This window comes from Artemia franciscana, chromosome 13 (assembly GCF_032884065.1).
Source record: "Artemia franciscana chromosome 13, ASM3288406v1, whole genome shotgun sequence".
NCBI lineage: Eukaryota > Metazoa > Arthropoda > Branchiopoda > Anostraca > Artemiidae > Artemia > Artemia franciscana.
This window is the reverse complement of record NC_088875.1, coordinates 45,932,368-45,960,090: the sequence shown is the minus strand read 5'-3', so window position 1 is coordinate 45,960,090 and position 27,723 is coordinate 45,932,368. Positions and strand designations below refer to the sequence as shown.

General features: G+C 35.9%; 1 protein-coding gene across 1 annotated transcript in view; it reads right to left on the bottom strand.

Annotated features, from left to right (window-relative positions):
- The window catches only part of LOC136034996 (vesicle-fusing ATPase 1-like), a 267,443-nt gene that overhangs the window by 19,270 nt on the left and 220,450 nt on the right, over positions 1-27,723 (bottom strand). The window contains exon 12 of the mRNA XM_065716566.1: positions 21,974-22,158. Coding sequence (XP_065572638.1) covers positions 21,974-22,158 — 185 coding nt within the window. The remainder of the gene's footprint in view (positions 1-21,973; positions 22,159-27,723) is intronic.

The window sequence follows — 27,723 nt, the reverse complement described above, 5'->3', positions numbered from 1 at the left end:
GAGATGTATAGCTTCATAAAATTATGAACATCTGTTTAGCTTGTTCGAATTACTTGATTTTATACCCAACAAGTTTTACAGACAAGGAAAAAACCAAACATTTAAGAGAACCTTCAAAGGAACTCAAATTTGCACAAGGACACATTAAAAAAGAAAAAAAGAAAATGAGGAAAACAAAGCAGCTGTTCTTATCACATAAATTCAAAGGGTTACCCAATCTACATCACCAGATGTACGCCTTGGAGCGTTAGTTTTTCGAGCACGCATGGCACACTCTGTACCACTCAGTGTTTCCACTTAGACCGATTTTTCGGGAGATCTACCGAATTCCCTATCCATTTTCCGACAAAAAAGAAGATCCTGAAACTACCAAAAATCTATGGAAAACTCTGAATCCCCGGGATAATGTCTGAAAAATGATGAAGAAACATGTCCTTAGTCAAAACAGCTTTAACATGAACGACATACGACCACACTTAGTTCCAAAATTAAATATATTTCATTATTTTTCAAGCTTATATCTGCTTCCGAAGTTCCCCTTCGAAAGATAATCAACTTTGACAAAAATTGATCAACGAAATCCCACTTTTCTTTCCGGAATCACTCTCTGAGTTTTTAGAATGTGGTACTTTGTTCACAAATCGCTCAAACCCCTCCAAAATCGTAAAACAAAAGAAGAACAGTCCTACTGAAAATTCTGCCGAACCCTGAGAGTCATCCACCAATTTTCTACTGAAAATCGCCGATATTTTTCGCCGATAGATTGTTTGAAAAGAAAAGTGGAAACACAGCTTCCACTGTGCTGGGTCTCATCGCCCAATGCACAACATCCACCCGATAAAAAAAAAGCAAAAAAAGAAGAGAAAATGAAAACAAAAAAAGACAATACTAAACGAAGGTAATTTTCGGCAAGAAAATAAAATGAAAAGAGAAAGCAGATATTTCGGCAAAGACTTTCGCTGAGCCATCCTTAGCGCAAAAGCAAAAAGACAACATTTTGAAAAATCCTGTACAGAAGAAAAAATGACTGAAAAAAAAAAACCAAAACAAACGTCTTATATCGTACGTAATGTAAAGTCAGTGCGGTCTCAGAACATAGTTAAGATATATGCTAAACGTTGGTATAACACTATTTTATACATTCATTTATTTATTTACATTATATATTTATATGTAATGTAAATAACGTTCTTGGCCATAGTCCCAAGGGATAGTAATTGTAAAAAGAAACCTAACATGCTTACTTTTTCGGTTACGCAAGTTCTTTTAAATTATGAAGATGTGCACGCCCCCTCGTTGAGTGATCGTGTAGACGTATTTTAGTTCAGGTTACGATATATGCTAAATATTGTACACAGTTTTTGAAAGTGAGCAACCCCTAGCATAAATTAAGAAGAAGAACTATGTTGTGCAGTGGAGGAAGGGGGGAGAGGCCAACTAAAGGATAGATCTTTTGCTTTTCAGTCTGATGGGATTTTCTTGCAGTGGTGTATTTACTTCATTGGAGTTGGAGGAGACCAGCCATAATTGAAACAAACATGTTTCAATGTCTCTGAGAATATATCATAAAGTAATACTATTTTATACATTTATTTATTTATTTACTTTATGTATTTAATAAAAATTCATTAAAACTTATATTTAAGTTTATATTGTTTAATTTACTCATTTTTATATTTTGTTTTATTGTAGTTTCTATTATTATAATTGTTTATTATTCTGCCAGATAGGATATCCTCCAACTCTGCCATTTTAAAATCTGACTAGTTCCAGCGGTGAATTTTAAGCCAGTATATCAAACAAAAAGTTAAATTTCACTTGGCCGATTTTTACTGTATGAAATTTTCAGCCAGTAAAATCATTTTAAAAGTAACCCTTCTGTTTCTCTGTGTTTTGATTCTTAGAAAAGAGAAAACTGTTTCCGCACAAAGCTTATATATTGAGTTACGCTATCCTACTACTAAAACTTACAAATCATTGGAACTGAAAGCTGCCAGAGGCCGAAACAGCTGCGCAAACTCCTCTTTCATCAGAATGAAACTATTATATAATTAACACATGCATCTCTTAGAAAACATTCCCTATGACGTAACAGACACCTGCGTCTTGAAGAAGTTTCTAAGGAGAGTGTCGGAACTGGGATTCGATGGGATAGAGTCCTTGTCGGAAGCCTTATTCGGAACCTACACTCCTCTTCCATCAGAATCTATTCGTAGCTTCCCTCTTTACCTCACCAAAAACGTTCCTATTTCCTTTAAATCCTTCCTTACGACCTCTTCCCACCCCATTCCACAACAATCTGCTCACCGTTTTGCCCTAGATCGGTGGCCGCAAAGGATAATCTTTGTCAATGTGTCATCCTTCACCTCTTTCCTTATAACCTCTTTCCAACCTGTTCCAGGACGACCTGCTCTCCGTTTGGCCATCTGTCACCTTTCATCCACAAAACATGTCCTAGCCATCACAACCTTTCTCTCATTATAGCCCTAGAAATTGGGATAGACACACATTTTTCATACAGCTTGTTGTTTGACATACGGTCAATCAAACGTGTACCCAAAATTATCCATAGACAATTCCTCTAGAAAACAGCTAACAAACCCTCCTCCCTCTTCCGAAGAGCCTACATTTCAAAATATGTGAAATATATATATATATATATATATATATATATATATATATATATATATATATATATATATATATATATATATATATATATATATATATATATATATATACCCTTTTGCTTTCGGAGCGAGGATATGCACTTTCGTATTAAGAAGCGGTAACAATCAGTGTCTTTATAGGCCTTTTCGGATCTTTCTTTGCCATCCATAGTAAAAAAGAGAGCATATTCCTTTTTTTCTCCAAATGATAGAGAAGAATAACTTCATAAAATTTATGGAACATCTGCTTAAGTCATTCAAATTGTGGGATTTTTGTCTTGTTGTACAGACAAGGAAAAAAATATAAAAAAGCACAAGGACATATCCAAAACATATTGAGTAAAATGAGGAAACCACTTGCAAATTAGTTATTCTAAAAACAAATTTGAAAACAATAAAACGACAGAGGCCCGTAGGCACTTTTTCACTCAGAAGAGGGGTATCCATCCATAGGTTTATGTCTTTTAATATCTCTGAGCAGTTAGAAACACGATGTTTGTACTTTAAATTATTTTTCGTATTTTGGCTCGGGAGGGGTTGGTCCGCCCCCCGACCTAGAATACGAAGAAAACAAGGGGTAAACGAGTATATCATAAGCAGCGCAAAATCACTGCCTAAGTAAACGCGATGTGGGCACAACATATTATTTATTTTTTGTTTGTTGTTGTTTTTTTTTCCTTGGTTATAGACCAGGGCACTTCGTATTGAATGAGTTGCCATTGAAATTTTCAAAAAGGGCTTATTCGATTTGAAATTTAAAGGGCTAGTGCTCTTTTAATAGTTGAAAGTGATTGGCGGGCAACAAACCCCCTCCCCCATCCACGCCCATCAATTTCCATTACACATCTAATCAAAATTCTGATATAGCCATTTTGTTCAGCGTAGTAGAAAGTCTGGAAATTATGTCTTTGAGGATGACACCCCCCCCACAGTCCTCAGCAAAAGGGTTTTGAGCTATGCTTAAAGGGCATATAAGGTTCATATGGAAAGGGTGGTTGTATAAACTCCGCAGTCGGATCACTGGGTTGGAGATTAGATGTTCTAGTGCCCTTTTTAAGAGTGAAAATGATCGGGCGGCAGCCCCCACCCCTCGTATTTTCTCCAGATGCATCTGACCGAGATTTTAACACGGCCATTTGTTCAAAAATAGACCAAAGATCATATAACAAGGCCTTTGGGGTTGGCAGAATCCCCCAGAGTCTAGGAGTAAGGGTTGTAAATTTTGCCCCATGGAAATATAAGGTTTTCAGGAAGGGGTGGTCGTGGGCTCTAGAACAGGTTCATTTGATTGGAAATGTATAGTTCTCGATCCCTTTTAAGAGTCAATCAGAATGGAGAGCCACAAGCCCCCCCTATCCTGACACCCTCTTTTCCCGAAGCGCATTCAATTGAAACTGTGAGGTACCCATTTTGTTACAAATAGCCCGAAAACCGTATAACAATGTCTTTAGGGTGAACAAGATCCCCAAGAGAGCATGGGCAAGGGTTGTAAGTTATGCCCTAGGGCATATAAAATTTTCATGGAATGGGTATCATATAAACTTTGGATCATATGGAGCTCATTTGATTGGAAGTCGCAAGTTTTAGTGCCCTTTTTAAGAGTCAAATATGGATGGAGGGCAATTAGCCCCCCTAAGCTTATTATTCCCCGAAAATATCCGATCAAAATTTTAGGAAATCTATTTTGTTCAGCATTATTGAAAGGTCCAGTAACTATTTCTTTGGGGCTGTCAACCTCCTCACAGTCCTCAGGACAAAAGCTGTAAGTTAGGAATTCGTTTATTGTTTACACATAGTATTTGTTATTGACAAAGGTATGCATATTTGAACTTTGCTTTCCAAAAAGACGAAGAACATTCAGGTGAACCTTTCAGAGAATGTTGAGGGGACTGTTTAACTTAATCAAAAAACGTTACGTGTAAAGAGTTTGTCAAAAGGGTGTAATACAGGAATAACTGAGTAAATTAATTTGGAAAATTCAAGAAATGATAAGGGAGATAATCAAAAAGGCAATATTTGCATCCCACAAATACTACCACTACTGCTACACAATCGGGTTGGGCTTGCGACCCTCCACCCGAACCTAATTGAAACGAATAGTGATGTTATTGCCTCGGATGATCGATCTTCTTTTTACCCTTCAAGACTTCAGCATGTCCCCGGACCGAAATTTGACCATCGTTTGAACCTTATTGACCAAGGTGGTCTTCGCCTGGCCACCTGGAACGTTCTGACCCTTAACTTCCCTGGAGCAAATTCAATGCTTGCGCTAGAACTCAAGCGTTTTGGTGTGGCTGTAGCAGGCGTAACTGAATCTCGCCTTATAGGAAACGACTCTGAAGACATCGGTGAAGGCTATCACCTAATCTGGTCGGACCAAAATGGACCATCATTGTCTGCTACGCCCAAACAAACCAAGCCTCAGATGAGATGAAAGATCGTTTTTACGCCCAGCTGTCTAGCACCCTAGCAAAAGTATCCCCTCATGATGCTTTAACCCTTCTTGGCGACTTCAACGGCACTGTCAGAGATACAGACGGCGTTTGGAACAATGTTCTAGGACCTGTAACATCCGACTGCTTGAACGACAATGAGCTAAGGCTCCTTCAGTTGTGCAACATGCACGCTCTCGTGATCACCAACACCCTTTTTCAAAGGAAAAAAGTTCACAAATATACCTGGTATAGCAATGATGGACGAACAAGAAAGATGTTAGACTACATAATCGTGTCCCGACGCTGGCGTTCCTCTATAACTAATTGCCGAACTTAAAGAAGTGCAGAATTGGGTAACACCGACCACAGGCTTGTCGTCTTTAACCTTAGACTACGCCTGAAAGACCAGAAAAGTGACCACCGTCCTCCCAAATTAGACCTGAACAATCTCGCAAACTCCAACAGGCGCCAGGTCTATGCTGTCTCCATCTCAGACCGTTCCGACTATCTTGGTCAAATTTCAGGATCTGAAGAAGCATGCCAACTATTCAAGGACGGCGTATTGCTTTCGGCCGAAAGTACTATCGGTCGTCTGAAGCCCAGAAAAAAGTCCTGGATATCGCAGGAAACTCTAGATATTATTTAACAGCGTCGCAAAGCACGCCTAGCGAAGGACATGGTTACCTACAGACGTCTAAATGGCGTCAGAAATAAATTCTTCCACAGAGACAGAAAGCTGTTTACCGAGAAAAAGGCCGCTGATCTCGAGGAGGCCACCAGAAAGAGTGACACATGCGCTCTATACAAACACCTTCGGGATCTTACAGATAGAAAGCCATCCTCCCTAGGCCCTATCATATCTAATGATGGAAATATTATCACTGACGACAGCGCTCAACTGTCCGCCTGGAAGGATCACTTCTCTTCACTTCTAACCCTGGATTGTGTTATCCAGCCCGACCCTGACCTTCTTTAAGTTGCATCCAACATCCCGGAGGCCCCGTGTGAAAGTGTGCACCACCCTTTTATCTCTACAGAAATCTTGAAATCTTTGAAACGGATGAAAAACAACCGAGCCCCAGGAGTCTGTGGTATCCCTGCAGAACTGCTGAAATATGGTGGGGCAACAACCTTTCTCTGGCTCCAGGTACTGTTTTCCATAGTATTTCGTACAGAATGGATTCCAAAAGACTGGCGAGCGGGCATCGTTTTACCTCTCTGGAAAAGGAAAGGCAGTCGCAGAATCTGCTCCAACTATCGAGGCATCACACTCCTCTCTGTGCCCGGGAAGCTCTTCATTATGACCCTCCTGGACCGCTGTACAACTTTCCTCAGAAGCCAACGAAGAATCCAACAGGCTAGCTTCATGCCAGGAAGGTCCACCGTGGAGCAAATATTCACAATGCGGCAGCTGATAGAAAAGACTCGAGAATTTCAACAAAAAGCATATGTTGCCTTTGTGGATTTCAAGGCTGCTTTCGATTCTGTCGACCGGCAATCACTCTGGCTCATACTGAAAACAACGGGACTACCATTAAAGTACTGCAACCTTTTCGAGCGGCTCCACGAAGGGACTGAGAGCTGTGTGCAAGTCAATGGCAGACGCAGCTCATCTTTTGAAATCAATACTGGAGTCCGTCAGGGTTGTGCTGCTGCCCCAGAACTATTGAATTGTGTCATCGACTACAATAGGACTCGGATAACAAACCGCCTCCAGTTTGGGTTGCATTAAGGTGATAGAGTACTTTCAGACGCTGACCATGCCGATGACCTTGCTCTAGTCTCCGATTCACCGTCGAAGCTCACAGAAGCCCTACAGATCCTTGTTGATGAAGTCTTAAAGATAGGGCTGTCGATTATTTGACAGAGGACAAAAGTGATGTTTGTTGAGCCCCGTAACTCGCCCCGTCCCCCGCCAATCCTAATGGTCGGTGACAAACCAGCTGATATTGTTGAGGAATTTACATATCCTCTCAAATGACGGATCAATCCTTAGAGATCTAATGCACCGAATTGCCAAAGCCTCAGCAATAGTGGGAAGACTAAGTGCCCTTTGGAGAAAAACCTTCTATCAGCCGTAGGACCAAGATGCGGATATACAATGTTTCGGTGGGATCCGTGCTTCTTTACGGAGCCGAAACCTGGCCAGCCACTCAGTCTGTGCTTAGTACCGTAAATATAACCCAAACAAAACATCTTCGCCGCATTGAAGGACTACGATGGCACGATTTTGTTAGCACCGAGAACCTCCTGGCGTTAACTGCTCAAACGCCCTTCTCAGTCCAACTTGCCCAACGAACACTACGCAGGTACGGACATCTCCTTCGCATGCCCCCTCACACTCCCGCTCGAACGATTTTTGACTTTGATCTCGTACTGCACAGCGGGAAACGCCCAAGATGTCGTCCCCCAACCAGATTGGAAGGACACGACAGGTGCCTTCTTAGTCATGGCAAATATTCAGGAGGATGTCCACATCCTTGCAAGTGACCGGTCCAAATGGAGGCACCATGTAGCATCACTCTCGACGCTGGAAGCATTTCGGCAGGAGCATTAAGTCAAGTAAGTCTCTTAGAAAATATTCCCTATGACGTAACAGACACCTGCGTCTTGAGGAAGTTTCTAAACAGAGTGTAAGGACTGGGATTCGATGGGATGGGGTCCTTGTCGGAAGCCTTATTCGGAACCTACACTCCTCTTCCATCAGAATCTATTCGTAGCTTCCCTCTTTACCTTACCAAAAACGTTCCTATTTCCTTTAAATCCTTCCTTACGACCTCTTCCCACCCCATTCCGAAACAATCTGCTCTCCGTTTTGCCCTAGATCGGTGGCCGCAAAGGATAGTCTTTGCCAATGTGTCATCCTTCACCTCTTTCCTTATGACCTCTTCCCAACCTGTTCCAGTACAACAAATCCTCCTCCCTCTTCCGAATAGCCTACATTTCAAAATCTGTTAAATATATATATATATATATATATATATATATATATATATATATATATATATATATATATATATATGTACTAGCTGTTGGGGTGGCGCTTCGCGCCACCCCAACACCTAGTTGGTGGGGGCGCTTCGCGCCCCCCCAAGCCCCCCCGCGCGCGTAAGTCGTTACGCGCCATATTAGTTACGCGCCATTGTAGTTGTGTCCCTATGTCCCACCTATGAATATAGATATATATATATATATATATATATATATATATATATATATATATATATATATATATATATATATATATAGTTTTTAACTACGTAAAACTTGCGAATATACAACATTCTTTGCTGTCCCATTGTCTGTGCATATAAATAGATTGTCAGGTTTACCGACTCTTGAACATGCAACATATAATGGTCCATGGGAAAACAATCCGTATTCAGATCTATACCTCATGATTCTAATGATTGCCCTTGAGCTTTGTTGATGGTGATTGCTAATCGACCATTCCCTGAGTCGCCATCGTCATTTATATATTCCCCTGTGCACCCCGGCGTCCCCTTTGTAGTTATGTCCCTGTGTCCCGGTCGTCATTTATATTCCCTGTGTCCTGGTCGTCATTTGTGTCCCGGTGTTCCAGTCTGTGATTTCTCTTTGAGTGTCCCGGGCGTCATTTATATTCCTTGTGTCCCGGTGTCCCGGTCGTCATTTATATCCCCCTGTGCCCCCCGGCGTCCCCATTGTAGTTGTGTCCCTGTGTCCCGGTCGTCATTTATATTCCCTGTGTCCCGGTCGTCATTTGTATCCCGGTGTCCCGGTCTGTATATACATTCGTTTTTTAGTTTTGTTTTTCTCCTTTATTTTTTTCCTTTTTTCTTTTTTTTCTTTTTTAGTTTATTTAGATTTTTAGATTTTTTAGTTTTTTTATTAGTTTTTAGTTTTTTTGTAGTTTTTACCATTTTTTTAGTTTTTTAGTTTTTTTTTTTTACTTATGTCCTGGTCGTCATTTATACTCCCTGTGTCCCGGTCGTCATTTGTGTCTCGGTGCTTTGTTGATTGCTAATTTATATTATATTTATATTTATATTTTTTATATTTATTAATATTTTTTTAGTTTTCTTTTTCTCTTATTTTTCAGTTTTTTCCTTTTTTTTAGTTTTTTCTTTTTTAGTTTTTTTAGTTTTTTTAGTTTTTTAGCTTTTTTAGTTTTTTTTATTAGTTTTTAGTTTTTTTTTAGTTTTTGCCTTTTTTTAGTTTTTTCAGTTTTTTTTAGTTTTTAGTTTTTTACCTTTTTTTAGTTTTTTTTAGTTTTTTAGCTTTTTTAGTTTTTTTTCTTTTTAGTTTTTTTTGTAGTTTTTACCTTTTTTAGTTTTTTTCTTCTTTTGTATTAGTGTGAAATAATTCAGACGTCATATGCGGACAAACACGACGTCACTCGACAGACAGACAGACAGACATAACCCACAAACAACTTATTTTTATATATATTTATTCATATTTTTTTAGTTTTCTTTTTCTCTTTTATTTTTCAGTTTTTTCCTTTTTTTTAGTTTTTTTCTTTTTTAGTTTTTAGTTTTTTTTAGTTTTTTACCTTTTTTTAGTTTTTTTTAGTTTTTTTAGTTTTTTAGCTTTTTTAGTTTTTTTATTAGTTTTTATTTTTTTTGTAGTTTTTGCCTTTTTTTTATTTTTTTCAGTTTTTTTTTAGTTATTAGATTTTTACCTTTTTTTAGTTTTTTTTAGTTTTTTAGCTTTTTTAGTTTTTTTTTCTTTTTAGTTTTTTTTGTAGTTTTTACCTTTTTTAGTTTTTTTCTTCTTTTGTATTAGTGTGAAATAATTCAGACGTCATATGCGAACAAACATGACGTCACCTGATCCATCCACAGATCCACACACAGACAACTTATTTTTATATATATAGATATACCCTTTTGCTTTCGGAGCGAGGATATGCACTTTCGTCTTAATAAAGAAGGGTTAACAATCAATGTCTTTATAGGTTGCCATCAATAGTAAAAAAGAGAGCATATTCCTTTTTTTTCTCCAAATGATAGAGAAGAACGATTTCATAAAATTTATGGAACATCTGCTAAAGTCGTTCAAATTGTGGGATTTTTGTCTTGTTGTACAGAGAAGGAAAAAAATATAAAAAAAAGCACAAGGACATATCTATTTTGAGTAAAATGAGGAAACCACTTGCAAATTAGTTATTCTAAAAACAAATTTGAAAACTATAAAACGACAGAGGCCCGTAGGCACTTTTTCACTCAGAAGAGGGGGTATCCTCCCATAGGTTTATGTCTTTTAATATCTCTGAAAAATTGAAAACAAAATGTGCGTACTTTGAATTATTTATCGCATTTTGGCTTGGGAGGGGTTGGTCCCCCCCCCAACCTAGAATACGAAGAAAACAAGAGGTAAACGAGTATATCATAAGCAGCGCAAAAGCACTCCCTAAGTAAACGCGATGTGGCCACAACATATTATTTATTTTTTGTTTATTTTTTTTTTTGGTTTTAGACCAGGGCATTTCGTATTGAACGAGTTGCCATTGAAATTTTCAAAAAGGGTTTATTAGATTTGAGATTTAAAGGGCTAGTGCCCTTTTTAGTAGTTGAAAGTGATTGGCGGGCTACAAACACCCTCCCCCATCCACGCCCATCAATTCCCATAAGACATCTAATCAAAATTCTGAGATAGCCATTTTGTTCAGCGTAGTAGAAAAGTCTGGAAACTATGTCTTTGAGGATGACAGTCCTCAGCGCAAGGGTTTTAAGCTATCCATAAGGGGCATATAAGGTTTATATGGAAAGGGTGGTTGTATAAACTCCGCAGTCGGATCACTAGGTGGGAGATTAGATGTTCTAGTGCCCTTTTTAGGAGTCAAAGTGATTGGGCGGCAGCCACCCTCCTCGTATTTTCTCCATATGCATCCGACCGAGATTTTAACACAGCCATTTGTTCAAAAATAGTCCAAATATAATATAATAAGGCCTTTGGGCTTGGCAGAATCCCCTAGAGTCTAGGGGAAAGGGTTGTAAGTTTTGCCCCAGGGGCATATGAGGTTTTCACGGAAGGGGTGGTAGTGGAACTTTAGAAGAGGCTCATTTGATTGGAAATGTATGGTTCTAGATCCCTTTTAAGAGTCAAACATGATGGAGAGCAACAAGCCCCTCCCTTATCCTGACACCCTCTTTTCCCGAAGCGTATTCAATTGAAATTGTGAGGTACTCATTTTGTTACAATAGTCCGAAAACCGTATAACAATGTCTTTAGGGTGAACACGATCCCAAAGAGCGCATGGGCAAGGGTTGTAAGTTGAGACCCAGGGCATATAAAATTTTCATGGAATGGGTATCATATAAACTTTGGATCAGATGGAGCTCATTTGATTGGAAGTCGCAAGTTTTAGTGCCCTTTTTAAGAGTCAAAAGTGGATGGAGGGCAATCAGCCCCCCCTAAGCCTTTAAGCCTATTATTCCCCAAAAATATCCGATCAAAATTTTAGGAAATATATTTTGTTCAGCATTGTTGAAAGGTCCAGTAACTATTTCTTTGGGGCTGTCAACCTCCTCACAGTCGTCAGGACAAATGCAGTAATTTGGGAATTCGTTTATTGTTTACACATAGTATTTGTTATTGAGAAAGGTATGCGTGTTTGAACTTTGCTTTCCATAAAGACGAAGGAAATTCAGGCGAACCTCTCAGAGAATGTTGAGGGGACTGTTTAACTGAGTAAATTAATTTGGAAAATTCAGGAAATAAGGGAGATGATCAAAAAGGTAATATTTACATCCCACCAATACTACCACTACTGCTACACAATCAAAAGACGCAATGTGCATGCACATTGTTAAAATCGCGTATCTCAAGAATTTATCTGGGGTATTGAGTTAGACCTTTCAGAGAATGCTTAAAGGGAAAGATCATCTCACCAAAAGGCTATATGTGCACATTACTGCTAATTACTGTTACTGCTAAATTTACTACTACTACTAGTACTTCTATTGCAACTACTTGTAAGGTTAAGAGCATTGAGACGAAAATTTCAAGAAGTATATGAAAGTAGAGGTCATCAAAAGGATATAGCAGCAATGTCATAGCAATGGATATTACATAAAGTTGAAACTTCCAGGACTTGATGAGAGGGATGTTCTACTGACCACTAGCAATATCAATACTAATATTGTGACTACTACTAAAGCTATTGCTGAGGGGGTATGAAGGTGAAATTATCAAGGAATTTTGAGCAAGGAAGGTGAACTGAATCACAACACACCGTCTGTATGCAGGTTGTCAAAAGTGTGTAACAGTAATATTTGAGGAACAGTTTGATGTGTGAAGTGGAAACAAACAGGGCTTGTTGTAAGGGATGTTGAACTAACCAAAAGAAAATATTTGCATCCTAATGCTACTGCATCTACTCATACTGCTACTGCTGTTACTATTATTACTACTTCTATTACTACTTTTGCCAGTAAAACTTAAGCTACTACTATTAATTCTACTCCTACTACTACTACAGCTGATATCGAAACTAAGGGTATTAAGGTGGCATTAAATTTAGAATATATATAAACAGCATGTAACTTATTCGAAACACAGTATGCCCACACAGGTTGTCAAGCAGACGCTTCAAAGATGCTTCAGGAATGGTTGAAGGTATTAAGCTGAAAGTTTCGGTGGATGTCGAAAGTGTTGAAGAAACTAAAGGTGCTATGGGTATACTGTTACTAATACTAGTATAGCTATTGCTACTGCTTAAAAGGGTATTAAGGTGAAAATTCTAAGGAGTATTTAGACGGATATTGAACTAAACCAAAATAAACTATGAGCATGTGGGGTTCCAAAGAGGTGACTAAGCAATATCTGAAGAACAACTTATATTGTTAAGTTAGAACTTTAAGGGTAAGCTATGGGGGATTTTGAACTAGCCAGATGGCACTATGAGAATATTTTTAATACTATTACTGCAGTTACCATAACTATTGACGCTAAGTATAGTAAGGTGAGACTTTTAGGGAACGTTTAGGAGGAGTTTGAATTCAACGAAAAACTGTTTGCATGCAGGTTTTCAAAATGTTATATAAGCAATATGACATCCATTATCGCTTTATAATAGCCATAAATATCATTAAAACTTTTAAAGCGGCTAATTCGATTCAAAATTGAAAATTCTAGTGCCCCTTTTAAGAGTAAAAGAGATTGGAGGGGTAAGCAGCCCTTGTTTCAAGCCCACTCATTTTCTAAACGTATCCAGTCAAAACTTTGATACAGCCATTGCGTTCAGGATAGTAGAACGGTCCAGCAACTATGTCTTTAGGGATAATGGGGATGTCCCCTCCCCCATAATTATGCAATTGGACCCTTTATGCTTTAAAACTATATGCTGCTTTAAAGTAAATGAAGAGGTATTGTGTTTCTGGTTGCCAATAAGCCAGCTCAGGAACATGTCGAGAACGACCAGGGGTATTAAGTTGAAAATTTTGTGGGGACTACTATTACTACTTCTACTCTTACAATTTAAATAAATAAAAAGAGTGTAAGTGTCCAGGTAGTTAAAGAGCATAGATAAAATCTTTTGGGAATGATATTAAGTTTATTTTTCAGGTCAACTTCAGGAGTTATAAAATTAAATAACAAAATACTATTTATGTAAATTATGTTCTGTTTGTGTCAATTAGTAAAGCACAAATTATGCGCAAGCTATAAAATTAAATAAAAAAAATAAAACTATTTATGCAAATTATCTTCTGTTTGCCATACTAATGTTAATTTTTGCTCGTTTTGAGTTTGTTACTTGGCTATTTATTGTAATATCTGTTCGTTTTGAGGTTCACTTATTTATTGATAGTGATTGGCGGCGGTTTTACGCTTGGAAGATTATTTGACTTTATTTCCGCTCCTTTTTGGCTTAATGGGGCTCTTTACTTTTCCTTGAAAAATTTGTTCTGTCGAATTTTTTTTGAATTAATAGTAAAAAAAGAGAGCATATTCCTTTTTTTTTCTCCAAGTAATAGAGACGAATAACTGCATACAATTTACGGAACATCCACTTTAAGTTGTTCAAACTGTGGGATTTTTAGCTTGTTACAAAGACAAGGGAAAAAATATTTCAAAAAAAACGTTATGAGCAAAATATCGTACGTCATGTACAGCGGTCTCAGAACATAGTTACGATATATGCTAAATGTTGTACATAGATTTTGAAAGTGAGCAGCCTCTCGCATAAATTAAGAAGTTGGGCAGTAGAGGAGGGGGAAGAGGCAAACTAAAGAAAAGATCTTTTGTTTTTCAGTCTGTTGGGATTTTCTTGCAGTGGTGTATTTACTTCATTGGAGTTGGAGGAGACCAGCCATAATTGAAACAAATATGTTTCAATGTCTCTGGGAATATACCATGAGATAATACTATTTTATACATTCGTTTATTTATTTACATTATACATTTATTTAAATTTATTACAAATTATATTAGGTTTATATTGATTAGTATATTCATTTTCATATTTTGTTTTACTGTAGTTTCTATTATTATAATTGTTTATTATTCTTCCAGATAGGAAATCCAAGAACCCCGCCATTTTAGAATCTGATTAGTTCCAGTGTTAAATTTTAAGCCAATATATCAAACTAAAGTTAATTTTCACCTGATTGGTTTTACTGTGTGAAATTTTCAGCCAGTGAAATCATTTTACAAGTACCCCTTCTGTTTCTCTGTGCTTCAATCCTCAAAAAAGAGAAAAACTGTATCCGCACAAAGCTTATAAATTCAGCTACGCTATCCTACTACTACAACTAATAACTCATTGGAACAGAAAGCTACCAGAGGTCAACATGACGAACCTACCAAAGGTTCGTCAAACCTTTGGTCTTTAAGGCTCAAAAGCTACTTTACCAGTATGTCTAAACTCATCACGAGTCAACTTTGTTCCCCGTTTGTCCCATGGAGTCAATGTTATTGGATAACTGAGTATATTTTATATTTAGTTCATCAAACCTTCAGTCTTAACAACCTGGTAAAGCTCGATAGCCACTTCCCCAGCAGGTCTAAATTCATCACGGGTCAACGTTCTTCCCTGTTTGTCCCATGAAGTCAATGTTATTAGATAATTGAATATATGATCTACGTAATTCATCGAACCTTCGGTCTTTAAAAAAATGTTAAGGTTTAGAGGCCACTTTCCCAGTATGTCTAAAATTGCCGCTAGTGAACTTTCTTCACGAGTCTCACTATCTCATCACGAGTCACCTTTCTTCCTCGTTTGTCCCATGGAGTCAATGTTATTGGATAACTGAGTATATTTTATATTTAGTTCATCAAACCTTCAGTCTTAACAACCTGGTAAAGCTCGATAGCCACTTCCCCAGCAGGTCTAAATTCATCACGGGTCAACGTTCTTTCCTATTTGTCCCATGAAGTCAATGTTATTAGGTAATTGAATATATGATCTACGTAGTTCATCGAACCTTCGGTCTTAAAAAAAAATGTTAAGGCTTAGAGGCCACTTTCCCAGTATGTCTAAAATTGCCGCTAGTCAACTTTCTTCCCTTTTTGCCCCGTGAAATTAACTGGACTAGATAGCTGAGTATCTCGCATACTCTATATAATTCAAATTTTTATCTTGATAAACTGTTAAAACTGGGAGGCCGTTTTCTCCACATATCCGAACTTACCCTAGTCAACTTCTTTCCTTGTTTATCTCACGAAATTAACACATTTGACAAGTTAAGTTAGTACCTCATATAATGTTTTTAGATAAAATCTTCTTGACAACCTGTTAAGTTTTTTTCTTCTAATTTAATCATTATAAGTCGGATTGACAGAGATGTCCATAGCTTTAGTTTATCGCACCTAGCAACCAGGGCAAATAAGGATAGTTGCTGGGGAACTCCGCTACTAATATGTTCCTAGAAAATCCGTTTAAGTTGACCATCCAAAAGTATCTGTTGCAACTTGTCTAGATGCTGATTAGTTAAGGGTGTACCACTTACACTTTTTACATTAATTTTTATTTCATAGTTAACTTTATTTGTTTTATACAGGCTTCAAATGATTAACTGATCAGTGGATATATCGCAGTAAGACGATAGAGCCGGTCATTTAATAAAATTTCTGGAGTTTTGATCGAGTTCCGGTAGATGGGAAAATTAATATATAGGATGGTTCGAAATATAAACATAGCTTTTGATGGGGAAATAAAAATCGGTGAATTTTACATATTTAAATCAATCATAAAAATTATACTGTTTTTATGCATGTTAGATTAGACCTTATTTGGCTTGATCATCTTGCTGCGACAACACTTCAAATAAACTTTTTGAATTACCCTTACTCTATATTTATCTACCTTAGATCTGCCCTAGGATGGATGATAGACCATCTATCAACAAGTGAAATGACATCATTTTTATAAAATTTTGAAAAAGGCTTATGTCAGCTTTGCCTCTCACTGAGACTACGAGGAGGGTGATTTTCGGGGCTGATGTGGAGGCTCTGTGAGCCTCCAGCCTCCACATAAAACTTCAAATTTTAACTTCGTTTCAAATTTCATTTTCAACAGTTTATCAGAAATCTACTATCAATAGAATTCAGCCATAAAGTTCAGCATATTTGGTTGGCAGGGGCGAATCTTCAGCATTTTTATTGGGGGAGAAGGGGGGCAAGAGGGCTTCATATCTGGATAGCCAAAGGGCATGGGCTGTATAAATTTTTTTCCAAACTATTTGGAAGGGGGCAGCTTCGTTTCTTTGCCCCCCCCCCCAAACCACTCCCTTTAGGTTGGTGTTGTTATAATTAAGGATGAATCTCCCAGAGCCTGAACAAGATTTTGGACCGAACATCTCAGATGCGAATTCGCATTTTTCTGTCTCACTGGGAAACAAAAATGAATAAACAAATTTGCTATAAACGAACTAGGTCCCCTCCCACGCTTCTTTTTTCTCAAAATCGTCGGATCAAAACTTTGAGATAGCCATTTTGTTCAGTATAGTTGAGAGGCCGAATAACTATGCATTGGGGATTTCATGACCCTCCCACAGCTACTAGAGATAGGCCTTTAATTTACAAAATTTGCCCATTGTTTACGCATAGTATTTGTTTTTAAGAAGCATGCATACAAATTTCGGGGGGGGGGGAGAGATTTTTTGCTGTTGTGATTTTCTACGGGATAACGTTCCATGGGAAGGGAAGTTTCCAGGGGGTGAATTTTTCAGGGGAAACTTGCCAGAATTCCAATACAGACTTCTTCTTGTGTTTTATTTTCTCTTTGTCGACACAACTTTACACGTGGAGATGCTAAGGGTAATTGTCCGGGGTAATTTTCACCAGGGTTGAATTGTCTAGAGAATAAATCCTTTAAGGAGGAGGGATTTCCCTGTGGAGGAGTAGCAAGATTTCCTGGAATTATTTAAAAAAGATCAAAAATTAAATAAAAAAAACAAGTTGTTTCATTTGAAAATAAGAAGCAACATTAAAACTTGAAACGAACATTGATTATTACGTATATCAGGGGGTTACTCCTCCAAAACACCTCGCTCTTGACTCTAAAGTCTGAATTCTGTCCCAGTTCTTCAAGAACAACTCCTGAAACACTATATTCGTTTAATTAGAACAATAAGAAGCTTTTTTTCAAAAGTACTAAAAAACTTTAGCATAAAGAGCGAGGTGTTGTGGAGGAGTAACTACTCTCGTATACGTAATAATCTATGTTCGTTTTAAGTTTTAGTGTTGCTCCTTACTTTCAGTTGAAAAAACCTGTTTTTTTTTAATATTAAATTTTTGTACAATAATTATCTCTGAATGTGGGAAAAAATAGGATGCTTTATTTTTCTGGAAGTATATTCTAAGAATAACTGAATTGAATAGCTTGGAATCCAATAGCGATGAAGCGTGGAGTTAACTTCGTATCTAGAAAAATAGACTACATAGTAGGTCATGTTGAACTCTTTCCTGGATATACAATTCTCTAGTTCAGTGAAATATTCGGTTCCTATTCAAATAGGTGATAGACAGCAATGTAGCTGGGTGGCATTCGTTATTTCTCTCAAAGAAACCAAAGTTTTGATACCAAACTTTGTTGTAGTTTTTTCTGTGGATTTTTTTTTCAAGGGTATAAAACGAATAACTAGTAATTTTACGAATCCCAGGTGCACGAAGAGTTACTATGAGGATTAAGACAGCCTTAGTGCTCAATGCCATTACTTCCTACCCGCTAGATGAGTATCGTTACTAGTTGACGAGAATGTTACTAGTTTACTAGGTGACGGTGATGCTGGACTAGGGACCTTTCCGAAGAATTAACTCCAACTACAGCTTTTGAATGGTGAAATTAAAAAGTGAATTTAAACACTTCTTTTTAAGAAAAGTATAGAGCTAAGGCCTAAAATAAGCGGAAATAAAGTGGCGCAATAAGATAAACTTAAAACAAACAAAAGTTATTATGGACGAGTCAACAAAAACTAAAACCAAAAGAGATTAAAATGAATGATTGAGTCAACTTAAATGACAACAAACAAGAGTTGTGCCGCGCCACCCGCTTTAAACCCCCCAACCCCTAAAACCAGGAGTGCTTTATTGAAAATTACATTTTACTGAAAATCAAAACTGATTTTATTAATTAAGTCATTTACCATTTATCCGTATCCACTGTCATTTACCACCAGCTAGAAAAAAAGTACGTTTTCCCATTTTTTAAGAATGAAATGTTGAGATTTTGTAAAAGCAATTAATTTCAATTTCGCTCTTTATTTTCATCAATTTTTTTTAAATTACCAAGCTATAACTGAGAACTTCCTCACATTGTGAATAAATTCAACTAAACGAATTTTTAAGTGAGCCATCAGTAATTATTCGGATGTAAAATCAATTTGAAAAGAGGGTTCTTTCAGCCTGGAGTAGCATTCTATTCTAATAAGTTGTAAATTCCCCACCTCCAGTTATATTCTCTTCTTCTTTTTTTGAGATATGTGCATTGTTAATTTGTTTCTGTTTTCCCTATCTTCAGTTATTTTTTCTTCTTCTTTCTGTGTATTTTTGTGCATTTGTGCAACTGCGCATTTTCAGTTTGCTTCTTTTTCTCTCCCAAAATCCAGTCATTTTATCTTCTTCTTTCTTTTTTGAGAAGTCTGCGTTTTTAGTTTTTTTTATTTTTTTCCCTTATCTCAAGTTTCTTTTCTTCTTTCGTTTTTTTTTATAAATATACATTTTAGTTTTTTTCCCATAACTTCTGTTCTCTGAGGCCAGCTCACGAAAATGTAGGGGGGAGGGAAAGAATTTTTTCCAATTTCTCGATGAAGATAAAAAACAATTATTTTTTAACTTGAGAGAAGGGGGGACGATTTTTTTCAATGGAAATACTCCGTATCATTTCTCAAAATTTAGGGGAGAAGCAGAAATACCTAGGGGGACAGAAACCCCTGCCTCTATTTTTTGCTACCAATTGTCCTTATCCCTGATTGCAAAAGCCATGCCTCGACAGGATGATTAGGGATTACTCGCAAAGTGAGCCTTAAATATATACGCGAAACAAAATTAAATAGAAGTCCTAGTAATATTATTAATTAATAGTATTACAATTTAATTTTAAGTCCCCATATAATTTAATTAAGTCCTAGTAATGTACTACCATGTAGACCTAATTCAAATTTTGTGCTTGCTCTAATACGCAATTTTCAAGGATGCAAAATTGTAATGAAACATCTACCACTGGTTAGATCCCAAGGCAGGACTTAATACAAGCTAAATGGGTTCATACATCCAACATTCACACCTTCCGTGCTTACGACTCCGTAAATATAGGTTATTATATAAAGAAAAGTTTCACTTCAAAAATTTTTCAAGAAGTTTGACTAGTCTGTTTTCCTTGACCTTAAGCGATTCCCTGGATTTTATGCTCCTATGGCATTTATGCGATAATTTCCAATGATGTAATTTCTAATGGCAAACTTCAATGAGTTTGACGGGTTATATTACTCTAATAATTTAGGGGTATTTGGCACTAGTCACTCTGATTCAGAATTCAAGTCTAATAGGTATCTTATAGTCTCTAAAATAAAAAAAAAGTATCTAGTAGTAGTTTCGTAAATAGTCAGTTTTCCCCTTCTTTTTGGAGATACTTTCATAGCAAAATCTAGCAGGGCTGTTGCGCTACACGAATCAAATTTTCAGGAATGGAACTACAACCCAAATTAGGGTCCGGGAAGGTGTTTTAATTTCCTCCATTCACTTATTTCCTGCTTGTCATGCCATAAACACAGGTTATTCTGCAAATAAAAGTCTCACTTGTGAAACTTTTCAAAAACTTTGGCTTAGTCTATTTTTCTTAATATTTGATGATTCTCTGGATTTTATGTTACCATGCCAATTTTATACAAGGAATTTCAACGATATTCAGATGATGGGTTAAATTACTCAAATCGTTTAGTGGTAATTTTGCGCTAGTCGCTCCAAAACTATCGTCTTGCAGAAGAAAAAAAGATAAGTAAAAAACTGCACGTCAACTTCATACATTCATGGGACTTCATACAGTGACATGGGACTGGTTCAAATTTCTAGACTATTGAGTTTTCTATAGTCTTTGGCTTCCACAAGTAACAAAAAAAAGTAACTTGTACTGCTTGTTTAAATTCCTTGTGGAGACTTTATGACAACAAAAACTAACAGGGTTGTTGTGCTACAACCCTAGTTAAATTTTTAATAATGGAACTATGCCCCAAATTAGGGCATAGGAGGATGTTAAATTTCTAAATTCACCCCTTCCATGTTTGTGACGCCGTAAAAATGGATGGAGAAAAGTCTCTTCTGTGGAGAAAAGTTCTCTTCTGTTCTATTTTGTGGAGAAAAGTACCACTTTGGAGACTTTTTGAAAAGCTTAACTTAAAGTCAGTCTTCCTTGAACTTTGTGCATTGTACTTTGTACAACGCATGGTGCAGTAACATGGAACTGGTTCAAATATTCAGTTTAATAGGCTTACCATAGGTCTTGGCTTTCAAAATAATAAAACAAATAGAAATAATATTAATATATTATATTAATGTTATATTAATATATTTATATTAATATAACTTAAATTAAAAATTAATATATATATATATATATATATATATATATATATATATATATATATATATATATATATATATATATATATATATATATATATATATATATATATATATATATATATATTATATATATATATATATATATATATATATATATATATATATATATATATATATATATATATATATATATATATATATATATATATATAACAAATAAAGCAAATATCAAAATAATAATAATACCAAAAGTAAATTGTACTGTGCAAATAACCAGCTTCGTTTCTTCCTTTTGGGGCGTTTTTGTGCTACGCGAATTAAACTTTCAGGAAGGAAACCACAGGTCAAATTGGGGCTTGGAAAAGTGATTTGAATTGCTAATTTACTTCTTAATTGCTAATTAAGGCTTTTACTCCTTCCCTGCTTGTGACGCTAGCAGTAGTTCCTTCTATAAAGAAAAGTCTCAACTTTGCCATCATTTAAAAAATCCCACTTAGAATCTGTATTCCTGGGTTTTATTCACAGGATTTTTATTTCTCATGGCCTTTATATAAGGATAACATTTAGTTAGCATCAGCTCCATTACATTATTTAATTAATAAATTCAATTAATTTGATACATTCCATACTTTTTATTTCAATACATTAATTCGATACTTTTGATTATCATCTAACTGTAAATTGGCACAAGTCGTTTCCAAATTCGTGATTTTGGGGAAAAAAGAAGAAAGAAAAGCTCATGTCGGGTTCGTGTGCAAAAAGCCATTGTACTCTAAAATGATTCTGTGAGAAACCGGCTTGAGTTTCAAGTCAAATAAGTTTCATATAGTCTCCGCGTTCGAGAAGTAAAATGAAACCAAGTACCTTGTGCTGCTAGTGCAAATAACCAGCAATTTCCTTCCTTTGGGAGGTTCCTTCTTCAAAAGAACTAACAGTGCTTGAAGAGTGAGATTCGAATATCTAGGACCAATGGGACCATAATCTAGCAGTCTTTCAATATTGTCCACCAAAATACAACTCAATTGAGATCGATAAGCATCATCAAAATACTGGAAAAAAATCGGCTTAGATACAGCAATTTGCGGTGACAGAGACATTTAACTAGTAAGAACAAAGTAAAGTCATAGCGAATTAAGTACAAGAAAAAAAAGACTAGCCTGATTTGAATTAATACAAACATCAATCTATAACATCACTGGCAGATCCAGGGGCCAGGGAGGGCCAAGATTTTTTTGGCGTCCTCTTTCCGTTTCTCTTTTTCACCATTATTTTTAGAATAAATTTGTCAATTCGGTCAATTATTGGCACCTTTGTCGCATTCCCCCTCCTAAGATTTTGCCAATTGGCACCCTTGTCACAATGGACCTCCACCAAGATTTTGCTCTAGATTCACCCCTCTATGGCATTATACAAAGAATTGTTTCAACAATTTTATTTACGGATTTAATTACTGCGGATAATACTGCTAGTACAAGCAGGGTCGCTAATAATGTTCCATCACTTCGCCAATTCAATTTTTTTTTCATTCTTTTATATGCATACGTATATAATACCTTTAAGTAGTAATTTGCATATCTTTAAGTAGTATTTCTTTTTCTATTTTTGACGCGAAATGCAAATTCAGCCATTTGTTTAAGGAGTGGTGGTAGCTACGTAGCTTCTTGTCATAATCATTAAAAAGGGCTATGTTTCTTTTCTCTCTTTCTTTGTCTCCAAATCTGCCCATCTCTTGAGCCCTTACAGAAAAACAAAACAACACAGAAAAATATTTTTGTCATATTTTCAACCACCTTTCCCTCGGAAAAATCCACCAAACCCCCTACTAACCATTACTCCAGTGTAAGCCCATACATATACAGATATTTTAAATTCAATCCTGCAAAATGACAGAATCTATGCTTTTATACAATGGTACGGATCATAAGCGGCACAGTAAAAAGTAATTGAAGTAAATAAATAACCAGTGAGTGACAATAAACCTTTGTTTTTTCACTCATAAAATGTTGGTGATATCTAATAAAATATCAATATATCAAATATAATATTCGTTCAATGTAAACATTAAGCGTATTTTACTGGGAAGAAATAGTGGATTAGATCTCAGTTTAACAGCTTGAATTTATAACCGTATGCAGCAAAGAGAAAAAGAGAGATTATTTCCCTGTAATTCTGTGGTTAAAATTGTGCTTTGATTTCACTGGTTTAAGCCTATAAAATATTTTCGTGAGCCAATCACATTATTCATTGAGCGTCCATAAAGGCGAGCAAAACAGCTCAGCCTTTTTAAAACCTGATTGGTTATTCCATGTGAAATTTTAAAGAAACAAAAAGTTTTTTTTTAGTCACAATATTTGTTATTCACAATGTTGTAATCACACACTGAATCGACGAATCTTTAAATTATGAGAGAATACTACTTCATAACTATACCCTACTTTGCTGAGCTTTGGTGAAACTTTCAATATCTAGCGACAACATTAAGTGCCACTCCGTTTACTTTCTACAAGAAGCATTTTGGAAGAAAGTTGAATAACATGTGCATAATGAACGTACTCTATATACTGACGATTCTTAGCGCTTGCACTAGTCGCTAAGATCATTGGTACCCTAACTTTGTAAACCCATCCCAATTTTGAGAAAAAAAATGCATTTCGTGTCAGCTTAAAGACCAAATTTATGTTAAAATTAGCAGTTTAAGCAAGTAAAGTAACATAATTATATAATTATTTAATCTGTAATTATTATTATTTACAAGTTTTACTAACGCTTATTGCTGTTTTTTTTTTCGGTAAAATTGGAAAAAAGGAAAGGTCGACTTGGCAAACAGCCACAGATTTCTATTTTTTGAATTTTTTGGGGAGGGAGAAGTTCCAAACAAAAATTAAATTTTGTATAAACGGGTAAGATTAACAAAACAAAATCAGAAGAAGGGAAATGGAGTCTAAAATCCCAAATACCCAAACACTCAAATGCCCGAAGTTTCCTAAGCTAAGGTTTCTAGCACCCCACAATATCGATTTCCCCCCCCCCCTACCATCAATATCACAATATGAACACCACAAAAATCACATTATCGATGAAAAACAACTCAGTTTGAAACCCCTCAGAGGCCGCATCTGGGGACAGCCGTTCCCTTATAAGAGAATAGGCTAAACAAGTGCCCAAAACATGTAACTATACGTTTACAACCTGAAATATTCTGGCAGTATTAGCAGGCAGCGTGCCAGTATCTTTTCCGCAAAAGAGTCCGAATGCCTATACTTTACAGGGCAATTTAACCCTATTAGACTTTATTAAGCATGGGGTGCACAACACACAATATCACAAACCCTTTGTTTCTAGCTTAGCCTTTGTTATTAGACTTTATTAAGCATGGGGTGCACAACACACAATATCACAAACCCTTTGTTTCTAGCTTAGCCAGGATCATCTTCCAAATGATACAACCGAAACATTAAGTGGATGGGAAATATTAAGTTATACCAAAATTGAAAATAATTAGTTAGTATTTTTAGTTAAATAAATAATAAAACTTTTTCTTACTTATAAGAATGCTGAAGAGGCTCTTGTACAATATAATTACAAGCTAAAATATTCTGGCTTAGACAGGATGTTTTCATATAACGTTTCAGTATGACACCAGAAACCCTGCCCTCTAATTGGTTTTCTTTTACCATTCATCTTTGACATAGGCTCCCCATGGGGCTATGTCATATATATACATGTATGTGTGATTAATGAATAAATGAAATGAAAAATGAAAAACATCTTCATCCTTCTAGTCTTGCACCCAAAAGAGAGGGAGGGGGAAGATATCCCACACTATTCCTTAAATCACACGAATTTTCAGATTCAACATATAATCCCTTATATTCTCAGTAACATTCGCTTTCTTTATCGTCTCTTTCAAATTTTGTCCACCTCCGAAAATGAATCCCTTCTTATGTGCCTGCCTCCAGTACAAAAAACTTTGCCCTATCTTATCTCAAGTGGACATAAATCTTCTAAAACAATTAGGTATACAGCGTAATAGAAAAGAATCTCAACAGGGACGCCTTTGAGATCAAATAGTAAGTAAATCCATCTAAAAAAAAGACATCATTAAATAAGGCAATATTAACCTTAATTTAGCAGGAAGGAATTCATAAAGTAGAGCTACCATTTTGCCACAGAGAAAATGAAAGATTTGTGTTAAAAGAGGGATTTTGTTTTAAAAATGTTTCTTATATTTCATTGGTTTATTTCTGTGACGCATTTTCTTAAGGCAATAAGACTACAATAAATCTTGACCCAGCAATAAAAAAGGCAGTCTTTGTGCCGCAGAATTTTTAAAAGTCAACCCTCTGTTTCTTTGTATTTGTACACTTGTTTTCTATTTACGTAATCTTATTTAACTTATCGATATGTGAGAGTAAGGAAAAGCTCACTAGAACAAAAACAAATAGACAAACAAAAAAATACATCCACAAGAAATCACTGAAAAATCCGATGCAATTTTCTACAGGCCCCCGCCCCGGCATTGCACTCCCAGCCGAAGGCAGTGAATCCGGAGACCAGTACTTACGCAACACCGACCATTGGTCGGTAGGCTATTTTTTTTTTTTTTTTTCATGGAGCAATTTCCAATACTTGTAACCTTCTGTTCGTGTAACTTTCCAAGAGCCTAAAGGAATTAACCGCCGTAAAATACCAATAAATAATATATGAATCGTTTAATATAATAAAAAAATCTTTAAACCCATTAACTAAGTAAGAAGAATCTAAATTGACAACACACCATATCCATAACAACGCAGTGTAATCCCTGATTCATAAAAGAGCAAAATGGACTATGCAGTTATCTAAAGTCCCAACCAATCCGCAAAGATGAAGCTTTCACCAATTGTAGATTGAAGCTAACCGTTTGCAAGGAAACGACAGCAAAATTCATACTTTAAGCCGAAGAGCATGGGAAACTATAAGAGTAGAAACTCTAGTTGAAATTAATTTCTCTCGGCAGTCAATGAGAAGAATGAATTGCCCTTAAATTACCAAGGACAAAGAAATGTAATCTGATTCTTGGAATTAGATAAATACAAATCTATATTTAGAAATTCAGGAAACTTCCTGGTAGTAGCGAGCGCTAGAGTAAAAATAGATGGCACCAACGCTTAAGAAGGTGTAGTTTCCCTTTAAAGGTTTAGTTTGAGAGTAAGTCCACCTCAAAGAGCATGGGAAACTACAAGAGCGGAAACTTCGGCGATTTGAAACGGAAAGATAGGAGTTGAAAACAATTAGCGCCAGATGCAGCGTAGTGGCTGGCGAAATTATTAAAATGTCTTTAAATAAGTGGAAAAAATTCAAGTCGAACTGGATTATTGGTAAAGGCCTACCCAAATAGTATTGAAAACTCATAGTTCCCCATGCTCTTTGGGCCTGATCTGTATATTTATATCACTTAAAGGTGAAATCTCTGTGTAAATCTTAAAAAATCAAGTATTTGGCTTTTTAGGCTAGGCTAACCTACTGTTTAAAAACATTATTAGACCTAATTATTAGTAGGCCTAGGTTTGATGAGGGAAAATCATGGCTAATTAAGTGGGCTTAAAAATGCCCAATTTCATCAGATGCTAGATGGCTTTGGTGATTTTTTTTTACAGTAGCGCCAGTTTCCACTCTTATGAGTTACCAATACTCTTTGGTTTAAGTGAAAATTATTGGTGCTTTGGCTAACATCGTTATAATATTGGAGTTAATATCCATGCTACATGTACAGCTTTTATATATATATATATATATATATATATATATATATATATATATATATATATATATATATATATATATATATATATTTTTATACCCGAAAGGGCTTACGTATATCCAATACTGCTTTTATCATACAATTTCTTGTTGCAAAGAAAAGGAAATTATTGTGTTAATAGTTCCATGTTTAAATGTTTTAAATAGCCCTTAATTCTATATAATAACATGAATAACGTTTAAATAATAACTATATAATAACAATTAAATAATTAAACGGAATAATTCTATACAAGAAACATAACGTAAAAAAAAACAACAGAATAATAATTCTGAAGGTAATAATAAATAAAAGAAACTGGCGGGTATAAAACTAATAGAAATAATATTATAAAATGTTTTACTTCTAGATTTAATCTTTTCGGCTGAACGGGTTCTAAAAGACAAAATATTCCATTTATGTTTAATTTTTAATGAGAAACCAGCGACTAATTGACTTTTCGACTATTTGTGTAAAGGATATAGAACCCATCATTGCCAAAAATCTAAAAGCATAAGTTTTTAGATTATTTTCATTGGTTTTACAACTGCCAAATTTTAAATTGAGCAAAAATAACAAGGGTGCCATTGCGCTGCTTCCTCGCAATAAAATCCACTACTAATCAGGGGTGGACAATCAGGGGAGAAGGGAAGTGTATAGGCTACAATAGATTAAATAAAAAAAAATTGGCATTTCCATTGGTAGATTAGAAAAAATTGTTAACCCCCTGGCTTTGAATTTTTTTGTGTGTTTACATAAAGGAAATTGAGAAAATCGTTACCCCTTCCCTAAATTTTTGTGAATTACTGCCCCTAATGTTAGACATCTGGAA